Source organism: Orcinus orca, chromosome 2 (genome assembly GCF_937001465.1).
Source record: "Orcinus orca chromosome 2, mOrcOrc1.1, whole genome shotgun sequence".
Lineage (NCBI taxonomy): Eukaryota > Metazoa > Chordata > Mammalia > Artiodactyla > Delphinidae > Orcinus > Orcinus orca.
In genome coordinates, this window is record NC_064560.1 from 92,790,477 (window position 1) to 92,814,668 (window position 24,192).

The 24,192-nt window shown below is 47.5% G+C and overlaps 1 protein-coding gene across 18 annotated transcripts in view; it reads left to right on the plus strand.

The window, feature by feature from the left end:
- Positions 1 to 24,192, plus strand: part of MEGF11 (multiple EGF like domains 11) — a 425,478-nt gene that overhangs the window by 218,964 nt on the left and 182,322 nt on the right. For all 18 annotated transcript variants that reach the window (XR_004486708.2, XR_004486707.2, XM_049705891.1 and 15 more), the window contains one exon: positions 14,984 to 15,076. Coding sequence is in view for 16 of the 18 variants with exons in the window: in XM_049705891.1 (XP_049561848.1) it covers positions 14,984 to 15,076 (93 nt within the window). In the remaining 2 variants the exon portion in view is untranslated. The remainder of the gene's footprint in view (positions 1 to 14,983; positions 15,077 to 24,192) is intronic.

Sequence of the window (24,192 nt, forward strand, 5' to 3'; positions counted from 1 at the left end):
AAGAAGTAATAGCTAGGTTCCCATGTGACAGGCACTGTTCTAAGCAGTTGACGTGTATTGATGATTTAACTTTGCAACCAACTTACACAGTAGAGGACCATTGTCCCCATTTTAAAGATGAGAAAACTGAGGCCCAGAGAAGTAAAGTAACTTGCCTGGGGGTCACACAACTAGGAAGTAGCAGGACCAAAACTTAATGCAGACAGCCTGGCTCCCGAGTCCGTTCTCTGATCTCCTCACAATCCGGCCCGTGGGAATCAGAGGATGACCCTTGTCCCTCTGTGCACAACTCTCTGAGGGTGTGTCCCAGGCTCCTAAGGGCCAGAGAAGCTTTTTGGGGGAAAGGGGTCAAGAGCAGGCAGGAGGAGCATTCACTGCCTGGGAGTCCCAAGGGCAGGGCCTGGGCAGTTCTGCATTTTGGACTCCTTTGCATAAGCTCTGCCCAGGGAGCCCAGCACACAGCAGGTGAACTGTATATGTGTGGGTGGGTATTTGCATGAATAAGCAGAGGGTGCAGGGGTGTAGGGCTGCAGGTACCATCCCCAAGTTCACATTTCCCCCCAGAAGCACAACCACTAGTCTTGACAGAAAGGGCCTGGCAGCCTGGGGCCTCCTTTTGTTCCATACTCTTCTCTGAGAAACGGAAGAGGAAAGGGGTGTGGACGGTGCTCCCGTGGATAAATTAGAATTCACCAATGAGCTGAACCTGGACTGTGTCTCCTCCCTCTGGGCCCTCAGTCTCTGCACCTCCAGTGTTCCCAGTGCTACGGCGCGCCCCTCCCTGCCTCGGTGAATGAGCAGCCTTAGGTCGAAGTCAGGCTGTGCTGTCATCCTTTGAGCCATAAATGGGCCTCAGGATGCTCTGGGGGCTTGCATCTCAGCTGCCCTGGCCAGTCCTTGGAAGAGGAATCTTTTTTTTTTTTTTTTAACATCTTTATTGCAGTATAATTGCTTTACAATGGTGTGTTAGTTTCTGCTTTACAACAAAATGAAGCAGTTATATATATACATACGTTCCCATATCTCTTCCCTCTTGCGTCTCCCTCCCTCCCACCCTCCCTATCCCACCCCTCCAGGCGGTCACAAAGCACCGAGCTGATCTCCCTGTGCTATGCGGCTGCTTTCCACTAGCTATCTACCTTACCTTTGGTAGTGTATATATATCCATGCCTCTCTCGCGCTTTGTCACACCTTACCCTTCCCCCTCCCCATATCCTCAAGTCCATTCTCTAGTAGGTCTGTGTCTTTATGCCTGTCTTACCCCAAGTTTCTTCATGACATTTTTTTTCTCTTAAGTTCCATATATATATGTTAGCATACGGTATTTGTCTCTCTCTTTCTGACTTACTTCACTCTGTATGACAGACTCTAGGTCTATCCACCTCATTACAAATAGCTCAATTTCGTTTCTTTTTATGTCTGAGTAATATTCCATTGTATATATGTGCCACATCTTCTTTATCCATTCATCCGATGATGGGCACTTAGGTTGTTTCCATCTCCGGGCTATTGTAAATAGAGCTACAATGAACATTTTGGTACATGACTGTTTTTGAATTATGGTTTTCTAAGGGTATGTGCCCAGTAGTGGGATTGCTGGGTCATGTGGTAGTTCTATTTTTAGTTTTTTAAGGAACCTCCATACTGTTCTCCACAGTGGCTATATCAATTTACATTCCCACCAACAGTGCAAGAGGGTACCTTTTCTCCACATCCTCTCCAGCATTCATTGTTTCTAGATTTTTTGATGATGTCCATTCTGACTGGTGTGAGAAGATATCTCATTGTAGTTTTGATTTGCAGTTCTCTAATGATTAGTGATGTTGAGCATTCTTTCATGTGCTTGTTGGCAGTCTGTATATCTTCTTTGGAGAAATGTCTATTTAGGTCTTCTGCCCATTTTTGGATTGGGTTGTTTGTTTTTTTGTTATTAAGCTGCATGAGCTGCTTATAAGTTTTGGAGATGAATCCTTTGTCAGTTGCTTCATTTGCAAATACTTTCTCCCATTCTGAGGGTTGTCTTTTGGTCTTGTTTATCATTTCCTTTGCTGTGCAAAAGCTTTGAAGTTTCATTAGGTCCCATTTGTTTACTTTTGTTTTTATTTCCATTTCTCTAGGAGGTGGGTCAAAAAGGATCTTGCTGTGATTTATGTCATAGAGTGTCCTGCCTATATTTTCCTCTAAGAGTTTGATAGTGTCTGGCCTTACATTAGGTCTTTAATCCATTTTGAGCTTACTTTTGTGTATGGTGTTAGGGAGTGATCTAATCTCATTCTTTTACATGTAGCTGTCCAGTTTTCCCAGCACCACTTATTGAAGAGGCTGTCCTTTCTCCACTGTACGTTCCTACCTCCTTTATCAAAGATAAGGTGACCGTATGTGCGTGGGTTTACCTCTGGGCTTTCTATCCTGTTCCATTGATCTATCTTTCTGTTTCTGTGCCAGTACCATACTGTCTTGATTACTGTAGCTTTGTAGTATAGCCTGAAGTCAGGGAGCCTGCTTCCTCCAGCTCCGTTTTTCGTTCTCAAGATTGCTTTGGCTATTCGGGGTCTTTTGTGTTTCCATACAAATTGTGAAATTTATTTTTCTAGTTCTGTGAAAAATGCCAGTGGTAGTTTCATAGGGATTGCACTGAATCTGTAGATTGCTTTGGGTAGTAGAGTCATTTTCACAATGTTGATTCTTCCAATCCAAGAACATGGTATATCTCTCCATCTGTTTGTATCATCTTTAATTTCTTTCATCAGTGTCTTATAATTTTCTGCATGCAGATCTTTTGTCTCCTTAGGTAGGTTTATTCCTAGGTATGTTACTCTTTTTGTTGCAGTGGTAAATGGGAGTGTTTTCTTGATTTCACTTTCAGATTTTTCATCATTAGTGTATAGGAATGCCAGAGATTTCTGTGCATTAATTTTGTATCCTGCTACTTTACCAAATTCATTGATTAGCTCTAGTAGTTTTCTGGTAGCATCTTTAGGATTCTCTATGTATGGTATCATGTCATCTGCAAACAGTGACAGCTTTACTTCTTCTTTTCCGATTTGGGTTCCTTTTATTTCCTTTTCTTCTCTGATTGCTGTGGCTAAAACTTCCAAAACTATGTTGAATAAGAGTGGTGAGGGTGGGCAACCTTGTCTTGTTCCTGATCTTAGTGGAAATGCTTTCAGTTTTTCACCATTGAGGATGATGTTGGCTGTGGGTTTGTCATATATGGCCTTTATTATGTTGAGGTAAGTTCCCTCTATGCCTACTTTCTGCAGGGTTTGTATCATAAATGGGTGTTGAATTTTGTCGAAAGCTTTCTCTGCATCTATTGAGATGATCATATGGTTTTTCTCCTTCAGTTTGTTAATATGGTTTATCATGTTGATTGATTTGCATATATTGAAGAATCCTTGCATTCATGGAATAAACCCCACTTGATCATGGTGTATGATCCTTTTAATGTGCTGTTGAATTCTATTTGCTAGTACTTTGTTGAGGATTTTTGCATCTATGCTCATCAGTGATATTGGCCTGTAGTTTTCTTTCTTTGTGACATCCTTGTCTGGTTTTGGTATCAGGGTGATGGTGGCCTCGTAGAATGAGTTTGGGAATGTTCCTCCCTCTGCTATATTTTGGAAGAGTTTGAGAAGGATAGGTGTTAGCTCTTCTCTAAATGTTTGATAGAATTCACCTGAGAAGCCATCTGGTCCTGGGCTTTTGTTTGTTGGAAGATTTTTAATCACAGTTTCAAGTTCAGTGCTTGTGATTGGTCTGTTCATATTTTCTATTTCTTCCTGATTCAGTCTTAGCAGGTTGTGCCTTTCTAAGAATTTGTCCATTTCTTCCAGGTTGTCCATTTTATTGGCATAGAGTTGCTTATAGTAATCTCTCATGATCTTTTGTATTTCTGCAGTGTCAGTTGTTACTTCTCCTTTTTCATTTCTAATTCTATTGATTTGAGTCTTCTCCCTTTTTTTCTTGATGAGTCTGGCTAATGGCTTATCAATTTTGTTTATCTTCTCAAAGAACCAGCTTTTAGTTTTATTGATCTTTGCTATTGTTTCCTTCATTTCTTTTTCATTTATTTCTGATCTGATCTTTATGATTTCTTTCCTTCTGCTAACTTTGAGGTTTTTTTGTTCTTCTTTCTCTAATTGCTTTAGGTGCAAGGTTAGGTTGTTTATTCGAGATAATTCCTGTTTCTTAAGGTAGGATTGTATTGCTATAAACTTCCCTCTTAGAACTGCTTTTGCTGCATCCCATAGATTTTGGGTCATTGTGTCTCCATTCTCATTTGTTTCTAGGTATTTTTTGATTTCCTCTTTGTTTTCTTCAGTGATCACTTCGTTATTAAGTAGTGTATTGTTTAGCCTCCATGTGTTTGTATTTTTTACAGATCTTTTCCTGTAATTGATATCTAGTCTCATAGCATTGTGGTCGGAAAAGATACTTGATATGATTTCAGTTTTCTTAAATTTGCCAAGGCTTGATTTGTGACCCAACTTATGATCTATCCTGGAGAATGTTCCATGAGCACTTGAGAAAATGTGTATTCTGTTGTTTTTGGATGGAATGTCCTATAAATATCAATTAAGTCCATCTTGTTTAATGTATCATTTAATGCTTGTGTTTCCTTATTAATTTTCATTTTGGATGATCTGTCCATTGGTGAAAATGGGGTGTTAAAGTCCCCTACTATGAATGTGTTACTGTCGATTTCCCCTTTTATGGCTGTTAGTGTTTGCCTTATGTATTGAGGTTCTCCTATGCTGGGTGCATAAATATTTACAACTGTTATATCTTCCTCTTGGATCGATCCCTTGATCATTATGTAGTGTCCTTCTTTGTCTCTTCTAATAGTCTTTATTTTAAAGTCTATTTTGTCTGATATGAGACTTGCTACTCCAGCTTTCTTTTGTTTCCATTTGCATGAAATATCTTTTTCCATCCCCTTACTTTCGGTCTGTTTGTGTCTCTAGGTCTGAAGTGGGTCTCTTGTAGACAGCAAATATATGGGTTTTGTTTTTGTATCTATTCAGCCAATCTGTGTCTTTTGGTGGAAGCATTTAGTCCATTTACATTTAAGGTAATTATCGATATGTATGTTCCTATTCCCACTTTCTTAATTGTTTTGGGTTCGTTATTGTAGGTCTTTTCCTTCCCTTGTGTTTCTTGCCCAGAGAAGTTCCTTTAGCAGTTGTTGTAGAGCTGGTTTGGTGGTGCTGAACTCTCTCAGCTTTTGCTTGTCTGTAAAGGTTTTAATTTCTCCATCAAATCTGAATGAGATCCTTGCTGGGTAGAGTAATCTTGGTTGCAGGTTTTTCTCCTTCAACACTTTCAATATGTCCTGCCACTCCCTTCTGGCTTGCAGAGTTTCTGCTGAAAGATCAGCTGTTAACCTTATGGGGATTCCCTTGTGTGTTATTTTTCCCTTGCTGCTTTTAATATGTTTTCTTTGTGTTTAATTTTTGACAGTTTGATTAATATGTGTCTTGGCATATTTCTCCTTGGATTTATCCTGTATTAGACTCTCTGTGCTTCCTGGACTTGATTAACTATTTCCTTTCCCATATTAGGGACGTTTTCAGCTATAATCTCTTCAAATATTTTCTCAGTCCTTTTCTTTTTCTCTTCTTCTTCTGGAACCCCTATAATTCGAATGTTGGTGCGTTTAATGTTGTCCCAGAGGTCTCTGAGACTGTCCTCAGTTCTTTTCATTCTTTTTCTTTATTCTGCTCTGCCGTAGTTATTTCCACTATTTTATCTTCCAGGTCACTTATCCGTTCTTCTGCCTCAGTTATTCTGCTATTGATCCCATCTAGAGTATTTTTCATTTCATTTATTGTGTTGTTCATCATTGTTTGTTTCATCTTTAGTTCTTCTAGGTCCTTGTTAAATGTTTCTTGCATTTTGTCTATTCTATTTCCAAGATTTTGGATCATCTTTACTATCATTATTCTGAATTCTTTTTCAGGTGGACTGCCTATTTCCTCTTCATTTGTTAGGTCTGGTGGGTTTTTATCTTGCTCCTTCACCTGCGGTGTGTTTTTGTTTCTTCTCATTTTTCTTATCTTACTGTGTTTGGGGTCTTCTTTTTGCAGGCTGCTGGTTCGTAGTTCCCGTTGTTTTTGGTGTCTGTCCCCAGTGGCTAAGGTTGGTTCAGTGGGTTGTGTAGGCTTCCTGGTGGAGGGTACTAGTGCCTGTGTTCTGGTGGATGAGGCTGGATCTTGTCTTTCTGGTGGGCAGGTCCACGTCTGGTGGTGTGTTTTGGGGGTGTCTGTGGACTTATTATGATTTTAGGTAGCCTCTCTGCTAATGGGTGGGGTTGTGTTCCTGTCTTGCTAGTTGTTTGGCATAGGATGTGCAGCACTGTAGCTTGCTGGTCGTTGAGTGAAGCTGGGCGCCGGTGTTGAGATGGAGATCTCTGAGAGATTTTCGCCGTTTGATATTATGTGGAGCTGGGAGGTCTCTTGTGGATCAGTGTCCTGAAGTTGGCTCTCCCACCTCAGAGGCACAGCACTGACTCCTGGCTGCAGCACCAAGAGCCTTTCGTCCACCCAGCTGCTTGTGTTGGAGGGTCTCCAGCCTGAGAGGCTTGTCTGCTCACCCGCCGGGGCGGGGGGTGCTGGGAGTTGAGGCTCAGGCTTCAGTCGGAGCACTGGGAGAGGACTGGGAGAGGAGTGGCGTTGGCGGCGTGAACACCGGAAGAGGAATCTTAATAGCATAAAAGACAAAAACAAACAACCAGCAACAGTTATAACTAATGTCTGGTTCTAGGCATTTTGCATGAATTAGCTCTAAGTCCACAGCCATTTTATAGATGAGGAAACTGAGGACAAAACAGGCGGCTCAAGGACACGCAGCTAATAAATGGCAAAATAGGGACCTGGGCTTTTAGATGATGCTAGAATGCCAAAGAATAAAACTCAGCCAGGGCACCACTGAATTAAGGTAAGTGGCTATGGGCCAGCTTGGCAGGTTGGCTGGGGGTGACAAACCCCTTGTTACCCATCCCAGAGCTCTGTGTGCGCCTCCCCAGGACCCCTCATTGGGAAGAAGGGGGACCCGCAGGCCCCAGACCAGGAGAGCATTTGACCCTTCATGTCCTTCCATCCTATCAGCCCTGCAGGTGAAATGCTTCTTTTTTTAAAAAAATTGACAATTCATGTCTCAGAGCCAGACGTGACCACAGCAATTAAAAGCCAACTCTAGATGTGCCCACCGGCTGTTTTGTCTCTTCCCAGCCGTGGAAGGGATGCAGGGCTGGTAATGATAATGGAATGAATGATACATATCTTATGAATGGTTTTAGAACTTCCCTTGGTGACTCCCTGACACAGACACACGTGCTCCCACCCACCCCCATCCCCACATGCTCTGTGATCTTGGCCATGGCAGAATCACTCATGCTAAGTGTGTCACTTTGGAATTGGCACCTGGGCCCTTTTGGATGTAGGTCATTTTATTTCCAAGCAGAATCAAATGACAGCCTCATCTGAGGCTCCAGCCAAGAATGCTAATGGAGGGCTGATCAGTGTGCCTTGGAGCACTGGGGAAACGGGGTTTGTGGAAAGTTCCAGAAGCCATGTTCTGTAGAATTCTGGGAGGCTACCACCTCCTTTCCCAAGCCTTCTTTTGTCCTACCTGGGTATCAGCCTAGCTGGCCAGGGAGCATGGAAGTTGTCTTTATTTATCTTGACCTTTTCATGTAAGTAATTTTTATAGTTCCATGAACTAGTAAGATCATTTGCAAGCCACCAGGCAAAATATATCACCACGAACACCTCAGGGACTTGTGGTTCATCTTGAGTGGAATGCTGATGGGATTGAGGATTGATTCAGAGCGCTCACCACGAGCAAGGGACAGCAGACTGGATGCCTTGGTCAGGGACTGGCCAGTGTTGGCTCAGCAGTTCGTTTGCAGAGGGGACCCCAAGTCTGACCTAGACCCTTTGGCCCAATGCCAAGATCCCCATACCGGGTCCTGGGCTGCTTTATACCACTCCAGCCCAGGACTGATGCTCTGGCCTTGCATCTGTACCTCAGAACACATTTGTTCCCATGCCGCGCTCTGTGCCGGCATTTGTGGAATGGAATCTTCTCAAATTTGGCTTGAATCAGTGAGCCAAAAAGTCAAGCCCCAGACTCCCAGAGCTGGAAGGAACATTGCAACCACGTCATTCAACCCCTTCATTTTGCAGACAGACAAACTGAGACCCCGAGGGAGGGAGGGGACTTGGTAAGTTGGTGACAGATCTGGCGCTGGTACTTACTTATCTCAACCTGTGGTCCAGGTGGTGGTGGAGCACGTGGTTAAGAGCAGGCCTTTTAGCATCACACGGATGTGGGTTCAAACCTTATCTTGGCCTCTGGGTCAGCTAGGGTCCTGGTGAGAAACAGATGGCATGTTAACTGAGGAGGGTTTAATAAAACAATTATTCATAAAGGCTTGAGAAGGGTTAATGGAAACTGCAAGAGATGGTGCAACATTTAGGGCTAGCAGCCGCGGAGAGCCACTTCATCCCTGAGCTGGAAGAAGCCCCCCAGGACCGTGAGCTGTAGGGGAGAGGACCACCACCACCACCAACCCATGGCCCAGCCTTGCCTCCTGCCCAGCCTCCCAGCTCCTGCTATTTCCCGTGCCCTGAACTCATCCAGAAGCCAGAGGGCAAGGAGGCCCATTAATGCAGTCCATGGAGGTCCACTCTTAGGGCACAGAGAAGGGTGGGGAGTGATCTGAAGGGACAGATGCAGACTCTCCAGCCCATACATTCTCAAGGGGTAAAATGATTCTCAGTCTGTTTATGTATAAAGCACAGATATACATACACAGATATGCAGCATATCTGTGGTATTAGAATGTCATGGGAGGGGATGATTAAGAAAGAATTGTCCTTGATGGCTCCTGGGAAATGGGGTGTGGGGTGTGATCATGAAAGCAGAGTAACGTGCGTCTAGCATGGTCTCTTGATAGTAAGGGGGAATTTGTACAGGTTGCTTAGCCCTTTCTGTGGTTTAGGTTCCCAACTGTACATGGAGCAGTAATGATACCTGCCTCAAGGATCCAATGGAACAATGGGTAGTCAGTGCCCAGCAAAGAGGAAGGACTTATATGTGGCCTCTTTCACTCAGCACAGCTACTAGTGTCCATCCGTGCAAGACCATCATTGTAACACAAGGGGTCGTTAAGTTCACTTGACCCCTCAGGAGGAAACAGAGGAAGGAAATAAAGGGCCAAGTGGGCATTTGTGGCTGCTGAAGGTTATGCTTTCCAGCCTCTTGCTCCTTCAGGTGGACCCAGAGGAACATTTGAGAAAGGAGGCAGGGCATCATTGGGTGTTTGCTAATAAGCACATTTTGGACTTTGTTTTACCATCTGGTTATATCAGGGAGTGAGTGAATGATGGAAGTATAGAAGGGCGGAAGGGACCTTAAAAGTCCCACAGTCCAGGGACTTCCCTGGTGGTCCAGTGGTTAAGAATCCGCCTTCCAATGCAGGGGACGTGGGTTCGATCCCTGGTTGGGGAATTAAGATCCCACATGCCGCGGGGCAACTAAGCCCGCGCGCTCTAGAGCGCACAAGCTGCCGCAGAGATCCCGCGTGCCGCAACTAAGACCTGATGCAGCCACAAAAAAAAAAGTCCCACAGTCCAATTTTCCACCAAATCAGGAACCCTCTAGACCAGGAGGGCCCCCTCCCCCAATAAGGAATCAGATAGTAAATAGTTTAGGCTTTGCTGACCATCCGTCTCTGTGGTGAGGACTCAACTCTGCCCTTGCAGTGCAAAAGCAGCCTTGGACAGTATGTAAATGAGTGGGCACAGCTGTGCGCCAACAAAACTTCATTTATAGAAATAGGCAACAGCGAGATTTGGCCCAAGAGTCGTAGTTTGCCTGCTAACCCCTGCCTTCCAGCATCTGTAGATCCTCTAGGCTCTGCTGGAGTGTTCCCAGGGGTGGGTTGCTCCCTACCTATAGGAAGAGCTCCCTGAACTGCTGAACCATTCAAGTGGTAGAAAGTCTTGCCTTGAGTTAGGCTGAAATCTGCCCCTGTGTCACGTGTGCTTCTGAATCCCTATTCTGTCTGGGACAGAGTGGCTCCCACTTCTCTTCAGCAGCCTTTCAGCCTGTCAGCTGACTTGGACCTGCCTCCCACCCAATACTTCCTTCTCCAGGCTAACCTTCCCCCCACACCAAGTCCCACCCTTCACGTGACCCTCACAGGTCATGTGTCCACACCCTCTGCATCCTGATCCTTCTCCCCCCACTTGTCAGTGTCCCTTGCAAAGCACAGGTACTCAGAACGGCCACCAATAGCCACCTATGGAGTATCTGTAAGGCATGGCTCACGGGGAGATACAGGGGTGTTTAAGACTCTGGATTTACCCTCAAGGAGCTCACAGTCTATTGGGGAGACCGGATAAGCCCATACTAAGTGGGGAAGTGGCAGGGCCAGTGAGGAGGAACCTCGTGTGGGTAGGGAGGTTCTGGTGGGAAAATATTTCACCTTCCATAAATGTTCAGACTGGGGTGGCTGCAGCCCTCCGAGCTTCTTGGTGGAGCTGGTGATAGAGGCTGTGCCTGGCCTTGCTGACCCAGGGGACCTGGGGCTGGTGAGCGCAGGAGAAGCATTTCCAGCTGCTGTGACGTGGTGGAGACAGAGCGTCAAGGGGGTGGCAGCAGTAGAAGGAACCTTCAAGGGTGATGTGCTCTAATGCTCTTATTTTATAGAGGAGAGAGTGGGGAAGCCACCTGCCCACACTCATGTGTCAGGTAGCCCAGAGCCTGAACTCACACTGGGTCTCCTGGCTCTTAACCCAGTGCCTTTTCCAAAGAAATGGAGGACAGAAACCAGGGGTCCCTGTGAGGTCAAGAGGAGAGGTTTACCAGGCCATAGGAAGGGGACGGGACTTGGGGGCCAGGAAGTGGGACTAGAGCACTGGCAGCTGTCCAGGCCTTTCCTGGAAGAGGTGGGCAGATGCCAGCTCCCGGCGATTCTTAGCTGAGTGGGACTTTAGGCCTCATCTGGTCTCATCTGAGTTCCAGGTGAAGTTGCAGGGCCTGGAGAGGAAAGTGAGTTGCTTGATATCATTGAGATGGATGCTGATAGATGCAAAGCCAGATCTCCTCACACCCATGGCTGGGCTCATTCTACACGCCCACCACCGTCCCTCGAGATGGCCCATCACCCTGGTCCCACAGGCCCAGAAGTAACCTGAGCCAAGGGGCAGGGTTTAGAGGTTTGGCGACTTCCCTGTGACTGAGCTCTGAAGCCAAAGGCAACCACGCCCTCCCCACACATGCTTTGGTGCTCTCCTCCTCGGGACCCAGAAACACTGAGTACCTACTGTACACTGGGCAGCATAAGGGCTTTAAAAGGCCAAATAGGAGTGAACTCTGTCCCCCAGGGGCTGGAGATCCGCAAAAGAGAGACAAGTGCTGACATAGGTAACTCCCTCAAGGTAGGCTGCGATGGCCTAGGACAGGGATTGAGGTAGCATGTGTGAAAGCCCCGAGGCCTGGCACATAGTGGGTGCTCAGAACCTGGTAGCGCACAGGAAGCGGTGATAACTGGTAACTGCTGTCAGCTGCCTTAGACATCTGTCCAGACCCCATGGCGTGTGTGCATGTGTGTGTGTGTGTGTGCGAGAGAAAGAGACAGAGAGGGAGAAGTAATAATAGCAGCTCCTGCTTGTGGAGCACTTACTGTGGGCCAAGCACTCAACGTGTATTACTTCATTAAGTCTTTGCAGCAGCCCATGACATAGGTTCTATTATTGTCCCCACTTTACAGGTGAAGAAATGGAGGTACAGAAGGTTAAATCATTTGTTTATTGTCCTATAATTGTAACTGAAAATGGCAGATAGGGAGTTTAAATATAGGTCATCACCTTCTCTACCATGCTGGCCATTCCACCAGGGGTGGAGATGGGGCTGCTCTCCAACACACCACCCCCCAACTAAGTCCCTACAACCCTCTCCATGTGTCTATGACTTCAGTGGAGGGCAGAAGTGAGAGAGACGGCCTGTGTGTGGAGGAAAAGGAGGCTCAGGCATCGCCAGGACCCTGCCTCGGGTCTGAGGACACCCTACCAATAACAATAGCAAGACTCAGTACTGACTGTACCCCAGGCTCCGCTCTAAGTACTTTGTCAACTCATTGAATCCTCACACACAGCCCGAGGCCCATCCTGTCGCCATCCCCCATTGAACAGATGGGGACTGACACAGAGAGGGAGGTAACTTGCCTGAAGTCTGGAGCTGCTAAGTGGCATCGCTGGATCCAGCCCCGGCTCCCCGAGTGCCGTCTGTGCTCTTAACCGCTGTGCTGTGCTGTGCTGCTTCTCGCTAAATGTGCCTCTAGCGCCTGGGAGGTTAGAAGCAAGACTGAGGCAGGACGGTGGCTGGGGGAAGCTGACCGGGCGGAGGCCAAGGGAAGAGGGAGGGTGGAGCTTGCTCAGAGCCCCTGAATGCACCTCCCTTGCAGGTAGGGAGAGGGTGCAGGACATAGGCCAGGAGTTAGGTCCCTAGGGGCAGAGGACCAGAGTACCGGGTGGTCTTCGTCTTTTCTCCCTTGATCTTCTCCAAGCCCCTGCCCAGCCCCAGCCTGCAGGGCACCCACGCCTGCAGAGGACGTGTTGACACAGCTCCTCTGATTTGAGTCTTGTGGGCAGGGGAGGACGTCCAGCCAGGGCGAGGCATGAAGGCCCCGTGTCTTGGGCTCCTCTCAACTCCCTCGGCCTTCAGAGGCCTCTGTCTCCAGGATCTTCCTCCTGCAGCTCCCTCCTCTCTGGCCAGAGGCCACAGGCTGTTCACAGGATCCCAAACACGCAGGCCTTAGTTCCTCCATGTATAAAATGAAGCAGTTGGACGTGATTTTCTGTTAGGTGCCTTCCAGACCTGACATGCGGCAGCTTCCCAGTCCACTGCCTGCCCTTGCCGCCCCCAGCAGAACACCCAGGGATCAAGGTGCTGCTCTCTGCAGTCAGAAAGCAGCTGGAGGTGTCTGGGCTCACGCTGACGGAAGGGTCTGCTGGAAGGCGGACCGGCCCAGCTGTGGAGCATACTGGGACCTCAGCCTAAGGGAAGGGGGAGCAGCTGAGGTCAGGGCTGGGCTGGGGAGCCAGGGGAAGGGTACCTAGTGTCCAGTGTACCCTGGGGACATTGGCCCATTTGAGCTTGTTTAGAAAGTCTAATGGGAGCAGGGGAAGCCAGGCATCAGGGATGACCAGGAGGGCGTCTTGCTAGCAACTGGGTGAGCAGCTCATTGTGGCTCTAAGTGGAGGTGGTCACTGAGGTCAGGGTCCAGCCTGGTTCCCCAGTAAGAAGTAGGTTAGCTAGTAGGCCCCAGCTGCTCCCCAAAGCTCCAAGCGAGGGGCTGTCAAAGTCTTGAGCACAAACCAGAACTCTGCCCAAAAGCCACTTGTACAAATGAGAATGACTCAAGGGCCAGGGCTGCCCGGAGACATACCACATCCCAGGCTTGCAGAGGATGGGCTGTCTGCAGACCACTAACCAGTGGGGCATCTGAAAGGGCTCTTCGGGGCCTACCTCTCCAGGAGCCCTAGGCAAAGCTAAGGCCGCAGCTTCAGGGTCAGTGTCTGTGTTTGGGAGGGGCCAAAGGTCCCCACACCCACCATAAAATGAACTCTGTTGTCTACCCTGACAGCGCCCTCTCGCTGGGCATTCGGCCAAGCAGTGGACATGGAAGCAGGGTGGGTGCTCGGAAGTCAGTGGCAGCTCCTCCAAGCTCACCATTGGGGGCCACCTGTCCCCCCAGCGCAGGCCAGTTCCAGGCAGAGAGAAGGTCTCTAGTTGCTTGTCAGAAAAAAAGCGCTTCATCTAGATCCCTTCTGAGCAATTGACAGGGTTGATGGTAGCTGCTGATCTCCCAAGCTTACAAAATTGGCAGGGGTGGCAAAGGGGGTTTCTGTAATCCCTCACTGATGGATTAGACGGTGGGACAGATCTCTCAGGAGCAATGGATGACCTTGAGAAAATGTGGATGTCAAAGGGAGAGAGAAATAATCTCCCTTCCTCAAAGTGCTGCCAGTAAGCCTTCTCAGCACTGGGGTAGTTGATGGAAACTTTGCTGCCATTGCCTCCCAGCTCAGGAGGCTGTAGCATTTGACTGCGTGATAAGAAATTGCCCGGCGCTTTCTAATTACAATTATCGTCGTCGTGGCTGTCTCTCTTAATTACTTTCTTATAATTAGCTGTTGCTTTTTCCTCAGCATTTGTGTACTTTGCAGATTTGCTGACATTTGAGAGCCCCAAAATAGGGACATTTGGGAAGGAGGGCAGAAAGGTGGGGAAAACGTGAGAGGAATGGATTCTTCTCAGGAAACCTGATAAATTTGGGGGCCTTTGCAGAAAGAAATTGGGGAAGCCAAAAGATGGGTCATTTTCTGAGCCGATGGGGAAAGAGAACAGGAGTGAGGATGTAGGGAGTGGGCTTTGTGGAACGTCTCCAAGTGTTCAACCTTGGAGGAAGTACTCTTGAAAAGCTACCAAGGCTGCCATTTCGCGGGCTTGGGTTTCATTTCAGGAAACAAGCCTGGGATGAAGCACACCCTTGTTGAATCCTTTTCAGAGTTAATTAAATAACTCGGGTCAGGGCTTCCCTGGTGGCGCAGTGGTTGAGAGTCCGCCTGCCGATGCAGGGGACACGGGTTCGTGCCCCGGTCCGGGAGAATCCCACATGCCGCGGAGCGGCTGGGCCCATGAGCCATGGCCGCTGAGCCTGCGCGTCCGGAGCCTGTGCTCCGCAACGGGAGAGGCCACAACAGTGAGAGGCCCGCGTACCGCGAATGAATGAATGAATGAATGACTAACTCGGGTCAAGAGCAGCTTGATTTTCCCCAAAACCAGTGATGTGTTCTGAGCATCCCTGGGCCCCAGGGAGTCTTTACAAAGTGGATTGTGCTCCTTGACCAGATGGTTGGTTTTCACTCTCTGTTCCTGTTCTTCTTCCCCTTCTTCTGATCCCCTGCAGCCCTGTGTACAGAGGAGTGTGTGCACGGCCGCTGCGTTTCCCCGGACACCTGCCACTGTGAGCCCGGCTGGGGAGGGCCCGACTGCTCCAGCGGTGAGTCTAGGGTCTTTGGGAGTTGAGCGGGGCCATGGCTCTGGCTGGGGAGGGGAGGGGCCGTGCCGTGTGGATGCTGAGTTCTTTGTCCTGGGCTTGGGCTACCTAGTGAGTGTGGGCAGCGGGGAGGAAGCGTACCTACCGGATGGTACTCGGGGTGGAGGGCTCTAGGGGCATGAGGGTCATGGTTTGTGGCGGCCTGGAGGGGCATTGCATGTCGTGTGTATGGGGAATTGTGGGGTCATCTGTACGACTCTGGCTTTTGATGAAACAGCTCCGGATAAGGTCTTTGAGGCTTAAAGTGAAATTGAGATGCCACCTAGGGGCACAGACCCAGGAGGTCACTGTGGTCAAGGCCTGATCTTCAGCTTTGCCGGTGCAAAGGCTCAGTGGGTGCTCACAGAGGCTCAGGGGACTTATTTATGAGACTGATGGGTACTGGGATGCCTCTGTGTCCCCAAAGGTAGGAGAATGGGATGCTTGTAAGGCTGACCGCTGTGTTCTTACATCTCTCTGGGTAGACTGTTCACATTCCCTGGGGAAGGCTCTCTGGTGAGCACGAGTGAGGCAGATGTTCTTGGGACGGACAGAGTGACTCATAGCAGCACAGGCATCATCTCTCCTGTGGGGCTGGCAGCCGAGTGGGCAGGGTACACCGGCAGCTCCTCGGGGAATTCTCTGCCAGGAGCCCAGCTGAAGGCAAATCCTTCTCCTTTGACTCATTTCCCTTAAAAACTCACAGATGAGCCTCTTTCCAGTGGCACATTTTGCAATCAGTGGTTGGTTAATGTCATGGTCTTATTAGGTTTCCAAGGGGATCTTGATTAATGTTAAAGCCCAATTTTCTTCCCGCTTTGAGCTGGGATAGTATCTTTTTGTGTGTGACTTGAGTAGGTAACATAGCTGAGCTGATCCAGTAGGGGTCTAACCCCCATCATTGACCCATGTTTGGGAGCCACCTCCCTGTTCCCTGTCCCATAGTGACTGCAATGGTCGTAACAACATGGAGAAGGAATGGTGGGTCCACATTGGCCCAGTGTGGTGATCTTGCCCTTTTCCAGTCTCTGCTGGGGTGGAAACGTCTAGTTATGGTCCTTTTTTTCCAAAGGCCTTGACTGGACCCTCTTTGTCTACCCAGTACATGGGAACACACCAGCCAAAGCAAGCTATTGGATATGGTTTTGTTTGGGCCTGGGTGGTTACCTGGCTTGGGGAGACCAGGATCTGTTTGGGGTGCTCCAGAGACTCTCTCCGATGTGTTGGGACCTCCAGTGACTGTGGTAGCCTCCTCCTTCCACCTGTTTCCCTGCTTTGAGGTAAGTCACGCTGAGCAACAGGGCAGGGACTCCTCCAGACAATGAAAAGTACACCTGAGGAACACGTGAGTGAAAGGAATGTGTTCAAGCAGTCTTTCTGTGAACTCCAGGAGACATGCTGGCCGAGATGTTTGAGAGCTTTTCCCTGCCTTGTCTGTGTTTTGTTTTGTGTAACTTTGCCTACAATGAATCTTTGATGGGGAACTATCTAACTTGGATTCTGTGAACCTTGCTGGGACAGGTCTGCTTGCTGTTGCCAGGTTATCATGTCAAGCTCAGTCTGTTGGAGGTTGAAATACAGCCTGAGTCCCAGGAGTCCTGAGTGCATATAAACCACCAACCAGTGCAAGTGTGTTTGGTGCTCACTGTTTCTAGACTGTGATGATTGGGGGGCCTGGAGGGTTTTTCAGACAGAGTCTGAAAGGGTTCCCTTCCGGTCTAGTGAAAGAAGTGGAAGGGAGGCGGCCCTTGATCAATGGGAGTAGAGAGTTTAGAGTAAATCTTGCCCCTGGAGTGTGTTTACCAAGCACGTAGCCTTGTAACTTTACAGTATAAAACCGGGCGGCCCAATTTCCACTCCCAATTCAGTCATCAGACTTGGTGCCGAGCAACCCACAGTGTTTCTTCAATAAATCCACCCTCATGGGTTGAAGAATCACCAGCTCTGCCTCTACTCAAGGGCATGTACTACTAAACCCTCAGAAAGTCCTAAAAGATAAGTTCCAACCCTCTTTCGAGAGATGGCAGCATTGAATGAAGGGGATTCATAGATTCTCATTCTCAAAATCATCTGTCTCTAGCTTAAGGCCAGGGCTGGGTCATGGATCTCTATGGCCCTCCTTGCCATGTCTGAACTTTCTCCCAAGGAGCTCAGTGAACAAGGCCACAGACTGTATGTGGGAAGAAGGTCATCTTAGAGCAGTTGACAATAGCTATTGAGACCGCACAGAAGAAACCAGAGTCACCTTCCGTGGGTCAGGCCTTCAGGTATTAGAAGACAATGGTCACTTCCCCCCAACTCAATTTTTATTCTCCAAGCTCCTTTGTTTCTCACATGACATGGTCTGAACTGCCTTCCCCATCTAGTTTCTCTCCATTGGCTATGGCCTTTGTTCCTTTTAAACGATCATTCCTAGATCTGATCACAGATGCAGGCTTGTATGGAAAAATTACAATAGAGCTAAATACTCTCTATTGAATTTTCCTGTGCACTAGCACTTTATTCATCTTCTCATTTACTCTTCACAACAGCCCTATGATGTGGGAATTAGCCCCATTTTACAGACGAGAAAGTTGAAGCACAGAGGGGTTAAAGAACTTCCCAAAGGCCCACCGCTAGTAAATGATGAAACTGGGACTGTTGATCAAATGAAAACCTAGGTCCTAAGCCTGAACACATAATTATTATGCTCTGCTTCCTTCTGGATGCTCAACCTCTGTTAATACAACCTGAGGTTGAAATAGCTCTTTGCTGAGAAAACCTAGTTGCTCACAGGGGGAGGAAGGATCTGATTGAAAGATGTGGCCCTGGGATATTGTCATGGAGACAGATGAATCAGCCATGGGACACAAATTGTGATTATGTTTACTCCAAGCAATTTGACCCTGTTTGCTATTGTGCCATTGGACCCCTGTCTGCCTGTGTGTGCTCTGTGGGGCCTGTGTCCATGGAGATGGGTATCCTGATGAGCACAATGTGTATCTCTGGAGATTTCTGAATGGGATCTGTCATTTGCATGTCTAGACATGTGACATCCTTGCAGGGAAGCTTTGATTTTTGTTGAGTCAAAAGCATCATTCTTGTTGGTGTTTTCTTCTGACTCTAAAATCGTACCTGTTCATGTTAAAAAGGAAGTTCAAAGTGCACCAGAAGTATAGACAAAAAGTTAAACCCACACACCCAGCGATAACCAGTTCTGGCATTTGAGTGCTTGCCTTTCCTTATTTCTCTGCACATTTGTTCTTAGAGTTAGATCTGGACACAACCTTTATTATTTAGATCAAATGTATGTGCTAGTCTGTAACTTGTTTTTTTAATTCAACTGTATGTCATACACTCGTTTCCTTCTATGGGTTCCTAAAAGTGTTTAACCAGTCTCTTGCTGATGGACTTTTAGGCTGTTTCTGATTTTTCACTATATTAGGCCCACCGTCCTTGATCAAAGATCCTTGTGGCCTGTTGGTTTCAAAATTTACATGTTTTCAGAGTTCAGGAAGGTATATGGTGACTATATCATATATGACATATGCCTCCAGTGGGGTTTGGTCAGCACCTTGGAATGAAACATAGTAATATTTCTGAAGTGACATATAACTGATCACATCTAGTGATATATAGAAGATATTTAACCACAAATCAGTTCCACAAAGATTTTGCCTCTAAATGAATTTTGGAAAATTAAAAAATAATTCCTTTGGACTCTTTAGAGATTTTGGGGTTGTTGACATGTGAATAAAGGGATTGTGGTCCTGTGTAAAAATGCTGCAGTGATTCTTCTCGTGCATGTATCTTTGCCCACGTGTCCCGGTTTCTTCTTAGGATAAGTTCCTGGAAGTGACGGGGAGGATTATAAAGGTCCGTCATCCTACTGCCTGCCCCTGCCCTGCCCTTTGTGGCTGCCAAGGGATTTATGACTTTGATAGACATGAAGGGGACAAATCCAGTAGTAGGATGCGGTGGGGAACTTTTCATTCTTTTATAGACTTATAACCCCGTAGCCTAATTTCTTGAAGGCCTGGACGAATTTCTTTCTGCTCCATAAAGGAAGTGAGGTGATGCTGATTTGCCTGGTGGGTAGACACGTCAGCTATCGTGGATAATGCCAAGATATTAGATGGACCAATATGGGGAAATGGAGTGGCTGCATGCTTGGTCATAAACCTCCATCTTATATAATAATGAAGAGTAAAAGGATGAAATGTCAGTTTATACTGAATAAAGACGACAGAGTGACTCTTATTAAACTGCACTAATCTCACAAGTGGAGATGAAAAGAAAAAAAAGTTTTGCTACACTGAATATCTAGCTTTTTAAAGTAATTAGGAATAGTAAAGCACTGACAATGATTGAGATAGAAACATTATTCATAAGTTTTATTTCCACACTGGGCAATGGTCCAGTGTATTTCATTTATGAGGTTTCAGCTCTAAGGAGAAGGACGTGAGCCAATTCCTAAATTAAATATGCCCTGTTAACTTTTATAAATGATACCCAAGAATCAACTTGGAAATTTCAGCCTTTCATTGTATTATTTAATTACTGTATTCTTGGGTCCCGCTTCTCTGGTCCTCTGCCTCCCTCCCATGGTGATTTGCAGTTTGGGTTCTGGCCTGTAGAATGGCATTTTGGTTTTGGTCTCAGGCCTCCCCCGAGGGCTGGGGTAGACATGCAGAGAATCCCTCCCATTTCTCCATAGTCTCGCACATTCTTAGATTCCACTGAACTGGTTTTATCCATGCGAACAGAGTGCGGGAGAGTAAAAGTGCGCTCCACAGCCTCTTACGATTTGTTGAAACTGTCCCCCCTACCCACACCCCAGCCCTCCAGGCCTTATGCTCAGCACGAGACAGGGCTGCAGAGCAGGCCTGAGTAATGAATGCAGCAGGAACCAAGTTGGGCCACCACCAAGAGTAGCTTCTGCCCAGTCAAACGTGTTCTTATGTTGAATGATGTGTGAGACCCCTGGCTGACTTGGCTTTCAGCTATCCTTGCAGATTAAAATAAAACATGTACCAGCTCAGAAATATGCTTATACTCCTAAACTAGCCAGGGACCGTCTAGGTCAGTCCTTTTCAAACCACGATATATGTTTGCTAGAGATTTGTGGTGTGTGTGTGTGTGTGTGTGTGTGTGTGTGTGTGTGTGAGAAAATATACGTAACAGAAAATTTAAAGTGTACAGTTCTGTGGCAGTAAGGACATTCACATTGCTGTGCGGCGACCATCATTGTCATCCATGTCCAGTGCTTTTTCATCTTCCCCAACCGAAACTCTATACCCATTCAACGCTAACTCCCCATTCCCCACTCCCGCAACCACCATTGTAGTTTCTGTCTCTAAAAATTTGACTACTCTAGGTACCACATATAAGAGGGATCATACAACATCTGTCCTTTTGAGAGTGGCTTATTTCACTTATAATGTCTTCAAGTTTCATCCATATTGCGGCATGTGTCAGAACTTCCTTGCTTTCTGAAGCTGAATAATATTCTATTGTATGTACATATTATACTATATTTTGTTTACCCATTCACCCATCAACGGACACTTGGGTTGCTTCTACCTTGACTACTGTGAATAATGCTGCTATGCACATGGGTGTACAAATATCTCTTCAAACTCCCACTTTCACTTCTTTTGCATGTATATCCAGAAGTGGATTTCTGGAGCATGTGGTAATTCTACGTTTAACTTTTTGAGGAATCACCATACCGTTTTCCACAGAGTCCACATCATTTTACATTCCCATCAGCAAGGCACAGCGTTCTAACTTCTCTTCATCCTTGTCAACGCTTGTTAATTTCTATTTTTAGTTTTTATAATTGTCATCCTAATGGGTGTGAAGTGGCATCTCATTGTGGTTTTGGTTTGTGTTTCCCTGATCATTAGTGATGCTGAGTCTCCTTTCATGTGCTTTAGTGGCCATTTGTGTATCTCCTTTGGAGAAATGTCCATTCGAGTCATCTGTCCATTTTTTTTCAACTGGGCTGACTTGTTGTTGTTGCTGAATTGTAGGTGTTCTTTATATTTTCTGGATGTTAATCCCTTATCAGATATGTGATTTGAAAACATTTTCTCCCATACAGTGGGTTGCCTTTTCACTCTAAGTGTCCTTTTTTTTTTTTTTGGCGGTACGCGGGCCTCTCACTGTTGTGGCCTCTCCCGTTGCGGAGCACAGGCTCTGGATGCGCAGGCTCAGCGACCATGGCTCACGGGCCCAGTCACTCCACGGCATGGGGGATCTTCCCAGACCAGGGCTCGAACCCATGTCCCCTGAATCGGCAGGCGGACTCTCAACCACTGCGCCACCAGGGAAGCCCCTGTTAAGTGTCCTTTGATGCACAAAACTTTAAAATTTTGATGAAGTCCAGTTTATCTGTTTTTTGTTGCCTGTGCCTTTGGTGTCATATCCAAGAAATTATTGCCAAATCCAGTGTCATGAAGCTTTCCCCCTATGTTTTTGTCTATAGTTTTAGCTCATGGAATTAGGTTTTTGATCCATTTTGAGTTAATTTTTGCATATGGTATAAGGTAGGAGTCCAACTTCAGTTTTCTGCATGTGGATATCAAGTTTTCCCAGCACCATTTGTTGGAAAGACTTTTGCTAATGATTCCTGAAGCTATAGAGTTAAAATTTTGCACCATGTAATGGCACATTAGTTACCTGAGAAGTGATTTAAACTTTGCTCCTTAGATTAGAACAAATACAGAGGGCTTCCCTGGTGGTGCAGTGATTAAGAATCCGCCTGCCAATGCAGGGGACACGGGTTCGAGCCCTGGTCCGGGAAGATCCCACATGCCGCGGAGCAAGTAAGCCCGTGCGCCACAACTACTGAGCCTGAGCTCTAGAACCCGCGAGCCACAACTACTGAGCCCGCGTGCTACAACTACTGGAGCCTGCGCACCTAGAGCCTGTGCTCCACAGCAAGAAGAGCCACCGCAATGAGAAGCCCGCACACCGCAACAAAGTGTAGACCCCACTCGCCGCCACTAGAGAAAGCCCGCACGCCGCAACGAAGACCCAACACAGCCAAAAATAAATAAATTTATAGAAACAAACAAATACAGACTTGTTATAGAATTGAGTGCAGAATTGGCATTTATTTAAAAAAAACAAAAAATGTGATCACATGAGCCTTTGGTGGACCTTTTGGGGCTATGCTGCTAGGCATCCCTGGAGACAAGGTTATTTTAGGTGTGAATATTGAGAAGCAGTGGGAAAGGCAGAAAGACCGTAACCTGATTGAGATCTCTCAGGGCTGATGACTGTTTACAAGATGGTTTATAGAGGGATCAGCGTTTCAAGCCCTTTTCCTACCGCATTCTTGGGGACTCTTCCTTCCAGAGCGCTGGGCTGTCTGCAATACCCCCAGAGTCAACCTCTATGCTCCTAGGCTCTGGAATGGCATAAGAGCTCTGATCCAGCCCACAATACCTCGTCCTGGGGGCTCTCAGGGTCTCTGCGTCTTTCCACAATGCTCAGTGCTGTCCTACCAGGCTGGGAGTCATATGACCCCCATACTGCTGGGGCTTGGGCATCCTGTTTTCCTGCGGCTCTCTTCACATATATGAAAGCATATGTCCACATAGTCCTGGAATGGAGTGCTAGGAAGTATAGTCTGGATCCCAGGACCTAATTTCTGGTCATGGAGCGCTCATGATTTAACTTGAAACCCTTGAAGTAGGAGCTGGGAGGAACCTCAGAAATTGTCTGATCTACTTCTTCCATTTTATAGATGGGCAAACTGAGGCCTAGAGAAGGGAAACTACTTGCCTGAGGTTACCCAGGGAGGTAGTGGCAGAGCTGTAACTTGATCCTGGGTGTCCTGATTCCCATGCCTTTTGTCTCTTGCCAGCTGCTCTGGGAGTTAAAGGCTGGAGTTGTCTTAGAGGCAGATGGGTCTCATTACACCAAAGCAAATGGGTCAAATTATTCGACGGCCTCGGTGCAGGTGACCTAAAGATTCGGACCCTCCTGAATCCTCTGCCCAGGTTCAAAGGCCAGACTCATGACTCCAGGTCAGGCCAGGGCACTGAGGTCAGTGATTTCCAGAGGGGTCGACCCTGCCGTCTGCCTGGCTTAAAAGTACATTAGGGGGAGGGTCCCGTTCTCAGGGATCCCTGGGCACACTTCTCACCGACAAACATGGAGACGTGACAGTCTGGAGGCAGAGGACGTAGGGGCAAAGCAGAGGTATAGGGTGTGGGCCAGGGCTCCTGCCTCTGTCCTGGGGCAGATGAAGGGGTCCAAAAGGAGATGGGCAAGGCCGGGTGGGGAGTCAGTGGACTTGGCCACACTGGTCTGCTGGGAAGGGCCATTGCCAAGACTTTGGGGCTCCTTCCCAGCAAGAGAGCACGGAGACCGAGCCTGAGTAAGGAGAGCTTACGAGAGAGGGTCAGAGAGGAACAAGAGGGGGCCACACGGTCTGAGGAGGAAGCTGAATACAGATTCCTGCTCCTACCGTGTACAGAGGCTTCACACAGATGATCCATTTACTCTGCCAGCAGCCTGCCATGCGTGTTACCTCCATTTCTCAAATGAAGAAATCGAAGCTCAGGGAAGTAGAGTAACTCCTGCTATTCACTCAGCTAACAAGCATCAACTCTGGGATCAGAACCCAGCACTTGTGTTCTTCCCGCAGCTCCATGCTGCCTCTGAAGGGATGAAGCCAGCTTCGGGTCCCACCTCTGCCTGGGTGACCCTAGCTAAGTCCTTCCCTCTCTCTGAGCCTCAGGTTTCTCATCTCTAAAATGGGAAGGTCAGCATGGATATTCCAGGTCTAAAATCCCACGATGCCATGTTTCTGGAAAGCTAAAATCCAGCATCATCTCACACTTAATCAAGGGCCCTCGTGACCTTCCTGACGGTGACCTCTGGGGGAGGGAGTCTGCTCACCCCACTCCCTCCCACGCACAGCCCTCCTGTGATTCTCTCTTCTTTCCAGGACCTGAAAAAGGGGTGGGGCGGGACAGCCATGGGTGGGGACAGTGACTCACACCTTGCCTCCCCCAGCTGGGGACGCCTGGGGAGCCTTGGCTGCCTCATCTGGGAGGAGGCGCAGAGGGGCATCCTGCCAACCC